This window comes from Volvox carteri (assembly GCF_000143455.1).
Source record: "Volvox carteri f. nagariensis unplaced genomic scaffold VOLCAscaffold_51, whole genome shotgun sequence".
In the NCBI taxonomy this organism is placed as follows: Eukaryota; Viridiplantae; Chlorophyta; class Chlorophyceae; order Chlamydomonadales; family Volvocaceae; genus Volvox; species Volvox carteri.
The window spans coordinates 796,334-813,831 of NW_003307594.1; the positions used below are offsets into that span (position 1 = coordinate 796,334).

General features: G+C 58.4%; 1 protein-coding gene across 1 annotated transcript in view; it reads right to left on the reverse strand.

The window, feature by feature from the left end:
• The window catches only part of ssa14 (flagellar-specific protein Ssa14), a gene marked incomplete at both ends in the record, with an annotated part of 31,841 nt that overhangs the window by 3,206 nt on the left and 11,137 nt on the right, over window positions 1-17,498 (reverse strand). Inside the window, 21 exons of the mRNA XM_002955436.1 lie at window positions 120-197; window positions 661-759; window positions 980-1,121; window positions 1,795-1,853; window positions 3,613-3,670; window positions 4,284-4,471; window positions 4,756-4,797; window positions 5,203-5,345; window positions 5,733-5,805; window positions 5,911-6,141; window positions 6,790-7,363; window positions 8,269-8,624; window positions 8,847-9,131; window positions 9,183-9,365; window positions 10,862-10,965; window positions 11,818-12,019; window positions 12,540-12,989; window positions 14,136-14,185; window positions 14,938-15,057; window positions 16,109-16,280; window positions 16,682-16,809. Of these exons, the coding sequence (XP_002955482.1) occupies window positions 120-197; window positions 661-759; window positions 980-1,121; window positions 1,795-1,853; window positions 3,613-3,670; window positions 4,284-4,471; window positions 4,756-4,797; window positions 5,203-5,345; window positions 5,733-5,805; window positions 5,911-6,141; window positions 6,790-7,363; window positions 8,269-8,624; window positions 8,847-9,131; window positions 9,183-9,365; window positions 10,862-10,965; window positions 11,818-12,019; window positions 12,540-12,989; window positions 14,136-14,185; window positions 14,938-15,057; window positions 16,109-16,280; window positions 16,682-16,809 (3,737 nt within the window). The remainder of the gene's footprint in view (window positions 1-119; window positions 198-660; window positions 760-979; window positions 1,122-1,794; window positions 1,854-3,612; window positions 3,671-4,283; window positions 4,472-4,755; window positions 4,798-5,202; window positions 5,346-5,732; window positions 5,806-5,910; window positions 6,142-6,789; window positions 7,364-8,268; window positions 8,625-8,846; window positions 9,132-9,182; window positions 9,366-10,861; window positions 10,966-11,817; window positions 12,020-12,539; window positions 12,990-14,135; window positions 14,186-14,937; window positions 15,058-16,108; window positions 16,281-16,681; window positions 16,810-17,498) is intronic.

Below are 17,498 nucleotides of genomic sequence, written 5' to 3' on the forward strand. Positions count from 1 at the left end.
CCCGCCCCCGCCTGGAAGTAGTAGTTGATGCGGCCCGGGTAGCGCTCCCGTGCCGTGTCAATGAGCCACTGAGCGAGGCCGCTGCGACTGAAGGTGACATTGCCCTCCTCCTTGCTCACCCGGACCTTGCCCTTCACGTTGTGGCTGACGGTGCCCAGGGTTTTGAAGTGCTCGTCAGCCGGCAGCTTGATGCCCAACTGTGGGTGTATGGGTGTGTATTTGCCGGTCACGGTGCCGGCCACGGACGTGTACGGCGGTAGGTAGGGGTAAGAAGATGGGAATGCATGGCGGTGGAGGGGAAAGGGGTGTATGCCCTTGTGCATATGTATGTCTGTATGTGCATGTATGTCTGGATGTATGTATGTATGTATGTATGTATGTATGTATGTATGTATGTATGTATGTATGTATGTGTTCATCCCAGGCAGGAGCGCCACCGGGCACCTCGGGGCACCTAGGCCCCTGCACCCCACTGGCGACCCCCAGGCCCATCTGACACCCACTGCCCCACCCAAACACGCGCAACTACACATACACAAATACTTGTAGTTCATTCAAACATGGAAACACGCACGCGCGCAGCTACACCATTACGTAAACCCCCCACCCTTAACACACACACATACACACATACACAAAGAAAAACACACCAATACACACCTCATTGAGCGCCGCCTGACCCCGGGGGATCAGAATGATGATGTAGGCACGACCTGTGTCGACCGGGTCGTTGCGGGGCTCGGGACGACGCTCGTACACCTGTACGACACAGTCGCCGCCGTACAATCCACGTGTGAAAGTGTGTCATGCTCCCATCCGACGCGTGCATGCCACCCACGTTGTACAGCAACAGGGGCAGGGCAACAGATTGTCCCCTTCGAATTTTTCCGTCGCCCTAACCCCTCGCCGCTTTTCCCCTCTCCCCTTCCCCCTCCCCCTCCTCTCCCCCTCCCCCTCCCCCTCCCCCTCCCTTTCTTACGTCCACTCGGAAGCCCTGTCGGGCCAGGAACATGGCCGCCACCGAGCCCGCTGGACCCGCACCCACTACCACTGCCTTGCGCCCGGTGTACGGCCCACCCTCCAGCTCGTCCACAGAAGCGAGTGCACGGGGGTAGGGGTTCCTGGCAGGCAGGCAGGCAGGAGGGGAAGGGGGGGACGGGGGAGGCAGGGAGGGGGAGAGGGGTTACGTGCGGAAAACCCTAGGTTCTTCGGGGTTAGGGGGAAGAGGGCGAAAGAGGGCGACAAAATATTGGGATCACGTGTGGGTGGGTCCCCGGCCCCCTCCCCTTTTACTCTTTTAGGAGTGGAGGTGTAGGAGGGAATGGCAAGAGAGTGGTACAGAGCCCCAGCTGCTTGCGAGACACCATTCCTCCGTTTCCTCGCAACCTTCCTCCGCCCTTTTCTCGACGTTTTTCAAGATCTCGCACCCACGCAATGTACGACATCCCGGGGCAACGAACACCAAAATGCTGAGGGTGCCTTATCCAACAAAAGGGATGCGACAGATATCACATGTTATGCAATAGTAACGGGACTTGGGGCGTAACAAGGCGTACGGCTATGTAAGAAAGGGGGTTCTTGACTGTCGCCCTTTCTTTCGTACTCGTCCAGCCTCCAACGTAGCCTGGATTGCTTGCCTGCCTAATTACAGATACAGCGAAACCAACCATATGTCCTGTCGTACTGTACTTAAAGGAGGTAGGGTGGGTGGGAGGCAGGGGAAGCACCTCAAAAAGGTGCGTTGAGACGCAATAGTTGACATTTGCTCATCTTGACTGTATTCTAATCACTCACTGCTCACGCAGGTATCGTTCCGCGTCGCTAATGCTGGTCCAGCCATCAAAGGAGACGCCCTGTGGACCAGAGTCCGGGGCCATCACTCCCGGCGCTGCCGTCTCCGCGCGGCCCAGGTTTCTTAGCGGCCTTTGCCGCGGCTTCAGGACTGCTCTCGGCTGCAACCGCGGCATGGCCTGGCTTGCCGAACGGCCATCTTGCAATCGACGATAAGCTTGCATTTTTGCCTTAGGGTAAAATCCCTATTGCAAACGGTCTTGCGATAAATTTCGTGATATGCACACGAATCGCGAACCGGTTGCTGGACCAGGGATACAACTGGGCGATGCCCGAACGTGCGATCCCGAAAACCTTTACAAAGATACTCCTGATTGCATGTGTAGTTTATTCATATAACCTGTGTAACATGCAAGAAACGAACATACGCAAAACGTGTGGGGCCCGCTGACATGTTGACTGATCCGGCCAAATCCGTACCGTCCTGCTGGAAGCCGTGTGCAAACCAAAAGCTTTCCACGTACATCGGTCACATTGAAAAATGAACCCAAATCCAGCGAGAGCCACGGAATTGGGACATGCACGAACCGTCGCAACACTAGCCGAAGAATGCTTGCACAACCATTGGCTATGCATTTGCCATAGCCATAGCTATTCGGATTGTCTTTCACAAACATCAAAAGATAACAGTGGACTATCATCCTTGCGAAAATTGAACTGCGAAAGCTACCACTCAGGAGCCTGCAACGAAACACTCTCTTCAGACTATACATAGAAATCCAAAACCCTGCTAGATCCGAAAAATAATACCGATCGACAAAAGCCGGCTTTATAGCTACGTTGATCCTAACATTTGCTCCTATCTCTTACCGACAGCCGGTTACCATACCCGGGTAGACTTTCTCGCTGTCGCAGCTTGCCCACGCAAGCCAATGAGCAACGTGCAATCAGACAGCCTTTATCAACGCCTACACAAAACCTAGAATCAATTGGTCTCGAGATCACTGCTGCCGACTTGTCCATCCTGAAACATCAACAAGTGCGTGTTTGAGGAAAGCTAGGCGCCCCATCCCATCTCATGCAAGACACGAACAAACAATTTGCCATCGTAATACTACCGCCGAGCGCAACCAGCACCAAGATGACAAGCGAGACGCATTTGCAGTTGGGCAAGAGAAGTATTCGTAATTCTTCTCTTGCCCAACTGCAAATGCTGCCATACCTAACAGGAAACCGCAATCATAAACATCAAACATACAAAAACAAAACTATATTAATCCGAAAGACTTATTGACCAAGTAACAGCTCGCCATGCACGACAGAACTCGGCGCCTGACCTCCAAAACCTACAAGTCCGCTAACGCCCCACTCGCCGCCTCCCTCGGTTGATACGGCCCCCGGATTCGGTCGGTGTCGCGGCGCAGAGCGATGCCTCTGCAACAACGCAACCCGATGCTGCTGGCCTTGTTGCTGCTGATGCTGCTGTAGCAGCAACTGCTGTTGGTGCTGCAGCAGCAACTGCTGCAACTGCTGGGCATCGCACCCCTGCTGATGGTGTTGCTGCTGCTGACTGAGGCCGTAGTGATGATGGTGATGGTGGTTGTTGCTGTTGGGGTAGTTGGATCCATGAGGCCGCCGCAGCAGGTTCCCGGAATGGTGAATGCGTTGGTAGTTCTTTTGGTGGTTATTATCGTTATGACAGTTATACGGCGCCGCCTCTAACGTAGGCTTGCTGGGTGAGCCGAATAGCTGCGCAGCTCCCCCTCCCCCTTCTCCCCCTCCTGTGGCCAGTGTTGCCGTACTGAGCGCTCCCCCCCTCACGTGCGGCAGTGGCCCAAGGGGGGACTGCCCGGTCAGGTACGGGAGACCCGACAAAACCCTGGGTGAGTTTGCAGGTGGCGGATGAAAGTGGGCAAGTGGGCGAGGGGGCGTGTGTTGAACAACGGGTCGGAGGGTGGCTTGTTGCAATCCCCATGTGGGGTAATAATTAGAGGCTAGGGGGAGAAGTGTGTGTTTTAGGGGGGGGGGAAACGGAGAACAGGGGACGCCAGGAGGGTTCGGGAAGGGGAGTTACGCATACACACACACGCGGGGGTGCACCGCACACCGTGTACACTGTACAACAGAGAGCGCATGCGCCACCCGGTTGATGAATCCTCTCCCCTCCCACCTTCCCTCCCCTCCCCTTCCCCTTCCCTTCTCTCCCCTTCCATGCCCAATCTCCTATTTCCTCATCCCCTTCTCTCCCTTATCCCGGTGGGCGCCTCAGCCACTGCTACACGACAAAAGGGAACACCGCCTCCATCTGGGTCTACTGGGCTACTACACCCTTCCCTGTGCTCGCCACGCACATATCCGAGCCTAGCAATACCTACCTATCTACAGACATACAGACATACAAAACGCCCTTATACGCACAGACTATATCAAAACAGACACGTACACAGGGCGGACACAACCCTCCCCTCCCCCCTCTCTCCCCCCTCACTCACATGTTCCGAAGGTCGTCGCACTGCGCACTCAGTCGGATCCGAGCCGCCCGCTCCGAAGCCAGCTGGCGCCTCAGTCGCTGGGCCTCCAGCAGGGCCTCCCCTTCGTTAATGGCCAGGAGCTGTAGAGCCGCGTCGTGCTCACTGGCGCGAGCCCGCAGACCCTCACGCTGGTGACTTAGCGCCCCCAGCTGTACATACATACGCACGGAGGCGGGGAGGTGGGCAAATCCTAAGTGATGCAAGGGAAATGAATTATAAACTGACGTCGTGGGGAGGTTGGTAGGTGGGGAGCGGAGGGCGGAAGATGGACGGAGGCCGCAAAGGATGAAGATACGTAGACAGTCTATTCACATGACGGGCGCGGGAGGTAGGGGCTGTGCGCGCGTGTGTGTGTGTGTGTGTGTGTGTGTGTGTGTGTGTGTGTGTGTATTTAGGGGGGTATTAGACGAGGGTACATGTCATAATGCCGTACCTGCGTAGTTAGCGACACAATCTCCAAATGCGCAAACTGAAGCTGCTCGCGGAGGACCCCCACGGCGGTCAACAGAGCCGTGGGGCCATGAGCAGCAGCAGCAGCAGCCAGCTCGTCCCACTCCGCCAGATCCAGATCCTCGTAGCCGTACCAATAGTCCCGGCAGCTGTAGTCTCCGTCATCAAAGCAACAGCCGCCGCCGCCGCCGCTACCGCTACCGCTACCACTACCGCTGCCACTGCCGCTACCGTCAACGCCGGTGGCTGCGGCCGAGCAGGATCCGAGGTGGCTGCCGGCAAGATTCGGATCCGGATCCAACTCGCTTAAATCGTGGCTGGCGGCGGGAGTACATGGAGAGGTACGGGGGCTGCAAGGAGGTGTGGCGACGCGCTCTGGAATGCGTCTGGCACCGCTGTACGGCCGGCCGGCGGCGGCGGCGGCACCTACGGCGCAGTCTTCCAGGGCTGTAGCGGCGGCGGCGGCGGCAACTGCCGAGGCGAAGACGCCGCCACCGTGCCGTAGCTCCGCCACGGGAGCTGCATCGTAGCTGCTACTGCCGCCGCCGCCGCCAAACAATAATTGATCCGCGGCTGCGGCGGCGGAAGCGGAGACCGGCGCGCTTCTTGTGCGCCGCTCTAGAGTACTTGTGAACGCAATCGCTTCCTCCTCCCGGGGCTCCGACGCCGTCGCCGCCGCTGCTGCCGTCGCCGCCGTCGGTGCCGCCGCCGCGGCCACCGCCGCCGACGGCAGCGCTTCTACTTCAGTCCGCGCCGCCGCCGACACCATCGCTAACGCGGTGGCCATCTGGTTCGTCTTAGGAGGCGCCGCCGCCGTCACGGTCACCGTCGTACGACACGACGCAGCCGCTTCCTCGGGCACAGCCTCCCCCTGCTTTGGCGACGGCGATAGCTGCAGCAAATGCGTCTCGCCGTACATGTCCTGCAGTATGTCTATCCAATCAGGTTCGCCGCACACACACGCCGCGCGATTTCCGTCCGCATTAGCAAGTGGACTGCTGGACTCCGGGCGCGGCGCCCTAACGCCCGGTTGCTGCGGCAGCGGCAGCGGCAGCGCCATCGACGGCGCTGGGAATTGACTTCCGTTAGCTGCGTCAGCGGAGGTGCCAGCGGAACGGCCCAGCTGCTGGTGTCGTACCGGCGACGGCGGCAACGGAAGCAGAGACACGCCGTTGCCGGCGCTGCCGACGTCAGCACCGGCCGCGCCGCTGCCGTTGTCGTCGCCGCCGCCATCCCTAAGTTGTTGCAGAACGCCTCGCAGGCCGTCAAGTACGGATCGGGGCACGGGCGGTACCGTAGCCGCAGCAGCATCGGCGGCGCCATCGACGGTGGCGGCGGCTCCTGTCTGCTCCTCCACCGCCGCCACAAGCTGCCGCACCGCCGTCGCCAGCGCGCCGCCGCCAACCCCTCCCGTCTTCACTGCCTTGTCAAGACCACCGCCGCTACTGCCCACTTCCGACGCCGCCCGTTGTACTCTCAACATTTCAGCTGCCGCCGTCGACGCCGCCGTCGACGCCGCCGCCGCTGCAGCTGCGGATGTAGCTGCCGCCAGCTGCCACCTCGTTGGCAATCCGTCCTGCTGCAACGGCGCCGTTGTAACGCCGCCGCCGGCAGAAGAAGCAGCATCAGCAGCATCAGCAGCGGCGCCGCCAGCAAAAGGCAGTAGCGGCAGCCTCAGCGGCCGCAGGGCGGGCAGCCAGCCAGACAACGACAACTGCACCTCCGATTCGCTCCGCTGCTCCAGCCCGGCTCCGAAACCGCAATACACCGCAGTACGACAAACAGTCAACTGCAGCTTCACACGGACCGGGGACTCCAAGAAATCAGCCTCCTCCGCCTCCTCCTCCTCATCATCATCATCAGTAGCTTCAGCGGTAGCAGCAGCAGCGGTAGGAGCAGTAGCAGCCGCGTTAATCCAGATATTCCCCCCCTGGCGCTTGCTGCTCCAGGTTCCAGGCTGTCGCCGCGCTACTGCTACAGAACCGTCAGGCACCATCGGCAGTAGCACCAGCCTCACTCGCAGCAGCCTACCGTGCCGCCTATCATCCGCACATTGCGGTGGCGGCGGCGGTGGCGGCCCTGTCACTGCCGCCGCCGGCAGCAGCACCTGGACACCAGCAGCCCGCTCCCGCGGCCCCGCACCAGGAGCGGCGGCGGCGGCGGCACAGGCGCTCCCGCTGAGCAAGGAAATGTACGACAATAAACCGTCGCACTGGCGCTGTAGCCGGGCGCACTGTGCTGCCAGCTCGGCTTGTCGCCGCTGCTCGAGCTGCAGCAGCTGCTGATGCTGTGACGGTGCAGAGCCAACCCGACGGAGGGCCACCGACGGCGGTGGCATTAACGGCAGTGCTAATGCCGACACTGACGCTGCTGCTGATTTTGATGGCGGTGTTGATGCAGGCACTGCCGTACCGCCCGGGTAGGCGCCTCGTTCGATGATTAGTTGACTGCGACCTTGGCCAGGCAAGCGGGAGGACGTTACAGCTGTAGCAGCAGCAGAACCGGCGGTAGCGGCAGTAGCCGCTAACGTGGCTACAGCCGCAGCCTCCTTAAGTTGGTGCAAACTGCGCCTCAGAGCTACAGCCGCCGTCCTGACGAGCCGCCGGGTGACGTCACCATGCGGCACGAGGCGACGGGAGACAATGGGGAACTTGCGGGTAGGTGCGGGTTACATGTACGGAAATGGTACGGAAAACATAAAACCACACAGACCGCAGTTTTCATCGGGAAGAAGCGCAAAAGCACAAACACGGCGGAAGTCAAACGAATTTGCTTAGTCGCACGCATGGCCAAATCAGGCATCGGGCCGCAGGTTTATCGTTGTGTTTCCTGTTTTGGCAACCGCCAAACCACTCGCCATTCAAAAAACCCCATCTTCTCGGTCAGGACCTGCTCCCCGAAACGAAACAGCCTCCTTTTGGAGGACCCCTTCCAAAAGATTAATTACAATCCCACCATCAGGTTAACAAAAAAGCGCTCCCGCGCCTTTTTCCGTACCTGTTCATGTCGTACTGCGCTAACGCGCGCCTCTGTAGCTGCATTCGTAGCTCCCGAGCTTGCTCTCTGAGCGACTCGATTGAGCCACTGCTACTGCTACTGCTGCTACTGCTGCTAGCCCCATCATTACCACGACACCGATCACAACTACCAACGGCACCCGCATTGGCATCCGATGCAGAGCTGCATGTTGAGGGAAGCCGTTAGGGGCGAATTGAAATCAAAACGGGAAAGGGAATAGAAATCAATTCTGGTGTTGGTATCTGTTGGGGATGTCTTCCCCAGGATGTGTACGACACAAGCATCAACCCCATAGGCACTGGGCACCCGTTCTCCGCCTTTCCGGCGCACACCATCCGCGCGCCTTCCAGCCCTTCAGTTCCATGCCCTCCTCTTACTTGTCAAAACCCCCTCTCCCTCCCTCCCTCCTTCAGCTTCACTCGCTCGTGGTTCGTCTTTCCCTCCCTCCCTCCCTCCCTCCCGGATCCCCTGAGCTCACCTCGTTACCTCCGCCGCGGACCTGGCCAGCTCCGAAACCCTCTTTGCTCCACAACCCCCACAACCGCCGCCAACAACAGCACCTGCTACCGCCGCCGGCGACGGCGGCGGCTGCTCCGGCTCCGAACCCGGCGTCAACCGCATCGACGTGGGCTCTGGGCCCGGCGGCGGCTCCGAACCTAATAACGGCCCCGATAAGGGCTCCAGAAATGGTTGTAACGGTTGTGGTGGTAGTTGTACGGTCTGCGAGGTCGCTAGATTCATCGCCCTGGCCACCCGCGGGTCCACTTCGCGGCCCTCCTCCCGCGTCTCCGAGACCAGCTGGGACAGGAGATCCGCAATGAGGCGGAGGCGGAGCTGCAGAGGCCGGTCGTTATGGTGGTTATGGTGGTTGTGGTGGTTGTGGTGGTTGTCGGAGCTACTGCTGCTGTATCCCCCCGTTGCACACCCGGCTGCCGTGGCCACATGCAGCAAGGTGCAGCTGCCTTCACCGCCGCTGTTGCCACAGCTGCTGCTACAGCTGACACCGCCACTGCTAACGCCGTGACAACGACCTCTGCATGCGGCCTGCCCCTCCACCTCCACCTCATCGTCGCCATCCTCCGCCCCCGCCTTCCTCCCTTTAAGAATGCCCTGGTTGGCGTTACAGCCTCGGCAAGAGCAGCAGGTGCCTGTGTGGGGAGCTGGCTTCATTGGGGAGCTGGCGCCGGGGGGGATGATGGCGGGGCCGGGGGTGGAGGTGGGGGTGGGGGTGTGGCAGGGGCCCTGTGCCGTGCCGTGTGGGGCTTGTGGGAGCCAGAACAGCGCGTCTGCTTCAGAGGAGTCAAGCGGGCTGATGGCGGTGTTGGCGGCGGGGGGGAGGGACTGCGGCGGGAGGGAGGTCGAGGGGGAGAGTCCCTCGGTCTGCGTGGCCACCTCGAGGATGAGTTTATGGGAATGTTTGCGATCGAGGCGGTTGAAGGCGGCAGCGCTGCCGTCACTGCGGCTGCGGCTGCCGCCCGGGGTGGTGGAGGTTGTTTCGCCAAAGAGCTTTGCCGGTGCCAGGCGATCGCTGCCGGAGACGGAAGTGGTTATAAACTTGGGGTAATGGTGCTCGAGCTGGTGGCGAAAGGAAGAAGGCGCTGAGATGGGGTTGTTGACAAGTCGGCCGACGGACGGTGTGCCATAATCGGCGCTGCATATAGATGAAAATAGAGTTTTCTTTTCTGTGAAAGTTAGCGCGGAGGGGTCCACAGCTAGGGAATCCATAGCCGAAGTGCACTCAGGGCTAGAGTGCAGACGGTTGCCGCCCTCGTGACGTGTACCAGGAATTGACACGATGCCATAAGTGACGTGGAAGCAGCATTATGGCGACATGTATGCACACAACATCACTTCATCGGCGTGCCCAGCATCATCACTTAACGGTACCGCACTTTTTCGCTTTCGGAGTTAGCTGTGTGCCTTGTGCAAAAAATGGCGATATTAGTACATCACTTACCTCAGAAGCTTATGTCCTGGAACGATGTCAAGGTTTCCGAGCCTGTTGCTGTCTCCTTAAGATATCTAAAACGACCGGATCGATGACAGATATATTGCATTTTATCGCTGCAAGATCACTCTTAAGCCTCACTTGTTGAGTGGTACTGCGCTAGTATCTTTCCTGAACGCAACAGTTGTTCCATAGGTCTGTCGTTAGTTAGAAGTCGTGGGAGCCCAGTTTCGCAGGTACACATGCTTCATCGGTTTTTATCTTAAAACTTGAACACAGAAGTGAAAGCCTGAAGTTGTGCCTTCGGTAAAGTGTTGGAAAGCTTGTGTCCTTGCCTAGGCGTACATTTGAAATTTACGCAAGATTTACAAACATGGTCGAGCTAATCCTATCAGAGGCACAACATTTGGCTTGCTGACCCTGTACCCATCGTTGTCCAGAGGTTGCAATTGCGCGGCTGAGCTGTTGGCGCTTCCTTTACCTTGACTGCGTTACCCATCACCTCTGCCCCACCCTGCTGTAACAACTCCACGATTTATTTGGCAACGAAAACTACAAATGGTATCGAGACATTCGGTTTCGACTAGCTCTTCCGCATCTTATCTCGACTGCATGGACGATGTCATGCCTGAGGACTACAGTGCTGGCGCTTTGGCGGCGGACCTTCGGGGGTGACTAGAGAGCGTCATCGCGTGTAATGATCCCGGTCCCCCTCCCTTCCCCTGCCCACACACACAGCCATATACACCCCCCCATATACACACACACGCACATCCAAACACACACCTCACACACCCACAAGCTCTCCCCCTCTACACACACACACACATACAAACACTCGGGATCCTTCTTCATTGTGGGAGAGGGGGGGTTATCCCCGGGCGGGTGGCTGGACGGGTGGACGGGTATTGACACGTTAATATTAAAGGCCCTTGCTGCCCGGGGGGGGGTCACCACAAGCACCCTGTTCGATCCCGACAGCAACCAGCCGAATTACAACACAGCGTGCGAGCGCACCATGCGTTACAATCTAAGGTAGCCCACACGAACCCACACATGCCCGCGGCTCGGCGACCCCCACAAAGAACTTCGTGCCCTCCTTGCCCAGGGTTGTTTTCCCCACCTGCGGAAAACCACACTCACTCGCATAAAGGGCTTGGGGAGGAAACCTCACTGCTGCTCGATACAGTGGCGATCGAATACAGTTCTTCAAAAGCAGTGCGCGAGCTGCTGTTGGAACGAGTTGCCTTTAATAGAATGGAAGTCAATACCGGGTCGTGGTGCCCATCTCTTTGTGAACGGGAGGGGAGATTAGGTGCTACCACTGCTCCACTCCACGGCACCGCCTGGGGATGTTGATGACAACTAACAACCGTGCGGTTTCAGCTCTAACTTTCAGGTTCTCGCTTCCAGATGTCCTTGTTGTGATGCACCGCATCATGTGCAGCACCAGCACGGGGCGGTTCCAGACAGGATACACACGGAGTGGCATCAACCATGTCAACCACCATGTCAACCACCATAAAGAGCAACAGCAACAGCAATGCCACCACTTGCATCACCACTACCATCACCGTCAACACCACCGCCACCATCACCACTATCACCAATTCCACCAATACCCCCATCACCCCCATAACCACCATCCCACCATCCCACCGTCACCCCCATCACCCCCATCACCCCCATCACCCCCCCCACCATCACCGCCATCGCCATGCCTTAACCTCATCACTGCATTTACATCCCCGTCGTACAGTACTGCTGCCGTACCGCGGTACTACCGCATTGCTACATTACCACATATACATATCCACATTGCATGTGCAGCTATAAAACCCTCATGCATGACGCCATCACTTTCCTGCCAAGCCAAATGGAAGACAGCGCCATCCAGAGTCAAGAGTCATTTAGAGTCAGTCGTTCAGACATCCAAAATAAGCAAGTAACCGCCTCTAGCTCTAGCTCTAGACCCTGAGTAAGCGGTTGCGGGCGGTTGTTGCACCACTCCACCCCCCACGGGGCAGTCAATCAGCACACGGCGCACGATCACACACACTTAGTGCGTCGGGACCCGACCTGGTTCTACCGCTCCCGGGGTGGTAGGTGGTGGTGGTGGTGGTGGTGGTGGTGGTATTTCCATGTACATATGTACGACCAGAGGGAGGCCAACAGCCACAGCGGCAGCAGAGCCACCGCCAGCCCTGCCGGACAAAGCGGCCGCGCCAATGCGAACCAGAGCAGCCACCACCCCACCAAGTGGAACCTCAGATCGGCCCTCCTGCAACAACCAGTCGCCAAAAAGGGGACAGCCAGGCAGCAGGCGATGTCGGGCAACCACAGTCTTGCCATGTATTGCAACTCATACCCTCGTTCGTTCGCGCAAATCCATGCGCGTGTGTGCGCCTAAGGTTGTGCATGAGCATGTGCTGGTTCACAGTTTTTAAAAACACATGTTGGCGGTTGCGGCGAGGTGCCAGCTCGGGCGCACGAACACACACTGAGGGGGTAAGAGCTCTCACAGCACACGCAGTTCGTATCCCGTACCAGTCGTACTCGGGTACATCACGAACCCCGGGCCTTCCACGGTTTCCGCCGCCGCCGCCACCGCCGCCTCCATTGCCGTCTCCGCTACCCTCGCCACTGGCGCCCCTACCATCTCTACTGCCGCCGCCTCCACCTCCGCTGCCGCAGCCGTTAGAAGCCCCACCGCACGCTTGGTGCTGATATCGTACTGATGCCGTACTGCAATGCGAAGGGCCCGTGCTGGCCTGCGTTCTTCTGCTGCACACTACACCCACCCACCCGTCGTAGTCGTACTCTTTGAAATGCTCTTGTAGCAGCTTTGCGATTAGTTCAGAACCTACTAATGCAACATGTTTGGAAGCAGTTTGCTTGTTGTTGTTATTGCTGTTATCTGCAGTTATGGGGTCATTCTTGCTCGTCCCAACCGCCGTGAACAGGCTACTGCCGCCTGTACCAACCGCTCCAACGGGGTGCTTGATGGCCGGGCACACCAAGCGTGATTGTCGTCCCTCAGGGCCCCGCAAGTGGCTCAGCGCGCCCACTGCGACCATCATCACCCCCACCCCCACCACCGACATTCCCACCCCCATTCCCATTTCCCTCTGGTTACTAGGCGGCCGCCAGAAGCTGTGCTCTGGTGTGATATCGTAGTACCACACGGCACGAGCCTTGGTCGGGGAAGGCTCGCGGTATGCGGCCTTCATGCCGTAGTTCTCGGGCCACACCTGTCGAGGTCGTGGTCCAAGTGGGACGGACAGGGCTTGGCGGCGCGGAAACAAACACGGAGGCGGCGGCAGCGGCGGCATGCGTGCGACCAACCGCCAACCTGTGCTGCCCCCGGCAACACCGCACTTGACACGCTAGTTCATTCCTGGCTCCGAAGGCAACAAAATCCACTAAAACCTACAAACCTACAAATTACTGCTGTCATCGTGTCTCAGGGAGAGGAGCCACCTGTTTAGGCTACATTCACGACGTTTAGCCTGCCTCCAGATCTGTCTTTTCGTGCCTTGATTTGGGTTACGTGCGCAACCACATGTGCATGCATGCACACAGCACACCTAGCTACCTCGCGGAATGGCATGTCCTGCAGGGGGTCCGGCAGCCGATTGATGTCCCCCCTCGCCCTCGCCCTCGCCCTCGCATTCCCCCCTTGGTCGCGTGCCGTGGTGAGGGGGAGGAGGAGGCGCCCGTTGAACGACCCGACGTAATCCTTGGACCACACTACCGGCCACGCGCCGAGCAAATATAGCTGCGCAGGTTTACATGAGGGGCGCTCCCCGTGATTCAGGGTCTGCAGGAATTGCAGTTAGAGGCGCGCCGTTAGGAAGTCGTATATCCGGTATTGGCTTCTCTGCAGTGCGACGGGCGGGGCTTCGGACCTTATCAAACTGAAACGCGTCCATCACTGCGCAATCAACAGTCGCTTTTCTATTTTAATCTTGGCGCAGCTGCTGTAGGTCATTTAGAGGATCGTCCGCCGGGATAGTAGGTTGTCGTCGACTCGGCGCATGTAGCTAGTAGTCGACGTTCACACGCCCTGCTGACGTAAGACGACCTGCAAAGTTAGATAGGAAAATACTAGCATGCCAAAAAATGTTTTTGCGTTGGTTGAGCTTTATATATAAGTACTTCGAGATGCAAAAGTCCCGCTGTCCTTCGATGTCGGAAGCGAAAGACAGTCTGCCTGCTCGCCTGCCTGACCGACTCCCTGCCTGATCGGCTGTAATACGTAGCGCTGTGCTGCTGCTGCTGCTGTAGCGCTGCGCTGCTACAAATTGCAGTGTCTAAAAAAATCCCAACAAAAAAACCAGCCTAGCTTGCCCAAACAACGTGCCTTTCCCCTCCCCTGCCCTCCCCTCCCCTCCCACCCTGTGTCCTTGGGTTTGTGTTCGTGTCGCGGCCGCGTGTGTTTGTGGCCCTGTAGAGGCCGGGGAACCCCAACCAGTGGAAAGCAGGTCTGGGACGTAACCCGCCACTAGTATTAGCTGCTGATGGCCGTCATCGAACGCGGGCCATCATCGAAAGAGGCAATGAATCGCACGAGGACAGGAGCTCTCCTTCCGGTCGACTGAAGGAGAGCACTGCACGCGCCCATGGGTTCCAATGCTGTTACCAATCAATCTCTTCCCCCCCCCTCCCACGTCGGTGAAACCATTTGCGTTGTACACAAGGGCCCAGCGCGCCCACTTTTCCATCTCCATGCCCGGCACCACCACCACTACCAACTGTAATGCAGAGTATTTTTGAAGTAAAAATCCAAACGTTTCACCATATCTGCGTCCTTGCAGGTGCACACTCTCCCCTCTGCAGCCTGGCACAATGCAGCTAGCCCGCCGCCGCCAATCTCAAGGCCGATGGTTCGATATCTGCTGCTAACTAGGCAGGGACTCGTTTTACAAGAGTTCCTTATCCGTCGCACCGCCTGGCTAAATGCTCGCAGACGACCAGCCAACTATTGTCTAAGTCGACACTCGCACCGCCTGCAACCAGCAGCATCCCACCACCGCCTTTCAATATCCTAGACACATCAAGATACCTTCCGGACTGGCTAGCTCGCCTAGAGATGCACCGAACCTCTGCGCACTTGCCTCTACCCATCAGACAGCACCCCATCGGACAGAAGCCCCGAGATGCACTCGTGCACCACGCCCCCGCGCGTCCCGGCCGCACCACCTCCGTGCTGCTGCTCTTGGTGCGGGTGCTGGTGCTGGTGCTGGTGCGGCGGCAGGTCGCCGTGCAAGGCGGTGTTCTTGAAGCCCTCCTCCACTTGACGCTTCTTGCCACTGGGGCCTGCGGGCAGAACAGCCGCATGGGGAAGGGGCTGTCGGCATGGAGGCCGTTGGGGCGAAGGTGACGGGGGTGAAACGGATCGATTGTGTACGGTTCGGTGGATGGTTCGGTGGATGGTTCGGTGGATGGTTCGGTGGATGGTTAAATCGGAGAGGAATGCAGTCAGTGAGGAGCCGGGCATGAACCCGTGTACAGACGTGTCCCTCGGCTGAATGGAACCGAAGGATTGCGATGTGGCAGCGAGAGGTGAGGTGAGGTGAGGTGAGGTGAGGTGAGGTGAGGTGAGGTGAGGTGAGGTGAGGTGAGGTGAGGTGAGGTGAGGTGAGGTGAGGTGAGGTGAGGTGAGGTGAGGTGAGGTGAGGTGAGGTGAGGTGAGGTGAGGTGAGGTGAGGTGAGGTGAGGTGAGGTGAGGTGAGGTGAGGTGAGGTGGGGTGAGGTGGGGTGAGGTGAGGTGAGGTGAGGTGGGGTGAGGTGAGGTGAGGTGGGGTGAGATGAGGGGAGGTGGGGTGAGGTGAGGTGAGGTGAGGTGGGGTGGGGTACATGGGTGCTACATGCCCTATGAGTTAACTGAGAAGACTTTCTAGCTTCGGTATAGGGCCGCTGGGAGGATCTGCTCCGACGAGGTAGTAGGTGGTGACCTAATGGCTAGGAGGGCACCCTAAGTACGGCAGGAGCCTCTGTGCGGGACGCGTTGAGCGGTCAGGCCTAAGACTGAAAGAGACACCGCCATGTGTGTGTGTGGATTCCCTGCACGGCGTGTGCTAGGTTAGCCTGGAACGGAGGTGGCTGACACGGACAGATGTGAGCTATGTGGGAACTTTGTTGTTACTCGCGGATCTGGTCTTGCAACGGCGGGTCACGCACCAGGAAAGATGGCGGGCTCAACTCCCAGTCCATATTTTAATTTAATGCCCGTAACTCCCGTAACGCCCACCACAATACCTCCCATCGCACGAGGACCCCGTGCAGGTGGGCTGGGGTTCCAACGGCAGGTAACGCCCACATACCCCACACGATCGGTACTTGACCCCCGTTTTTTGCCCCCACTCACCACCATCCACCTCCCCCAGCAGCTTCACCACATCGTCGTCGTCGTCATCGTCATGCACCACATTGCGCCGCACCACCCGTACCTCCTCTCCGGGGAGTACCTCGTGCTGGGCTAGACTCAGGTCGTCGCCCTCCAGCAGACGTGGACAGCCCCCCTCGCCGCGCACGTACAGCTGCCATACATACATACAAGCCACCCGAGGAAAGAACGTTGAATGGGTGCCGTCACCATCAGTAGGCACGGCACAGGCGAGAGATACCACCCACCCACCCACCAGTAAAATACAATAAGCGCCCACTTTCGTAAATTTCGTTGCCTTGCTTGCCTTGCTTACTTGGCCTTGCAATGTAAAATTCATCCTACTCTACTAAAGACGCAAGACACATACAAAACACACATGGATGTTTCATGCCCCCTGACTAAAAACTCGTCCTGACTTAACTGATGTTTCCCCAAGAAACATCGATGGAACCGCAAGATGAGACACAAGCCGCTGTGCGCGCACAAGCCCAGAACCCGACAGGAAGCAGCAGCAGCAGCAGTGGCAGCAGGTAGTGCTAGGAGCCGACTCACCGACTGGTTGCGCGGGTGTATGGACAGCTGCTCGAACACCCGCAACCTCAGCTGCTGTAACGTAGTGGTGTTGCTGACCGTCAGTGCCAGGCGCCCCTTGCGGCTCCTCCGGGACTTGCGCTCGGGAGCTGAGCAGCCGGAGAAAAGTTAAAACCAATCACCGGCGACATCGGCAGCAGCAGTAAGAGGAGCAGCAATAGCAGGAGGGTAGCAGTAGCAGGAGAGTAGAAGTAGAGGCAGCAGCCACAGGGGCAGGGGCAGGGGCAGCAGCGGCGGCAGCAGCATCAGCAGCAGTAGTGGCAGAAGCGGCAGCAGCAGCATTGAGAGTAACGGCAGTAGCGGCAACATCCATGAACGAACACCTCACAGACAGACAACAGGATTCCCCAGAAGGGCCCCAGAAAGAAGGGCCGCAGGGGACCAGTCCCGGCTAAATGTCGACTAGGCAGGACAGCGCATACATAGCTACTGGGATTTAGATCATGCTTGGCGATACGATACGATACAATACGAAACGAGTGCTTAAAGTGTGCCCTGGCATTAATCCAGTCGCACACACTGCCACCACTGATGGCAATAGCCATATCAGCGGCCGTATTTGCTGTCGCATTAGCTTTGGAAAGCCCTGTAACTACTCTCCAAGTCCCGACACATACTGCTCCGTGTCTGTGTGCGTCCGCAGAGTGACAGAATACATCGTTCTCAATTCCTGAGCCAACCCACCTATTCCCATCGCCTTTCCCTCCCTCCCCTCCCCTCCATGCCCCTCCCCTCCCCTCCCCTCCCCGCTACTCCCCGCCCCTCCCCACCCCTCCCC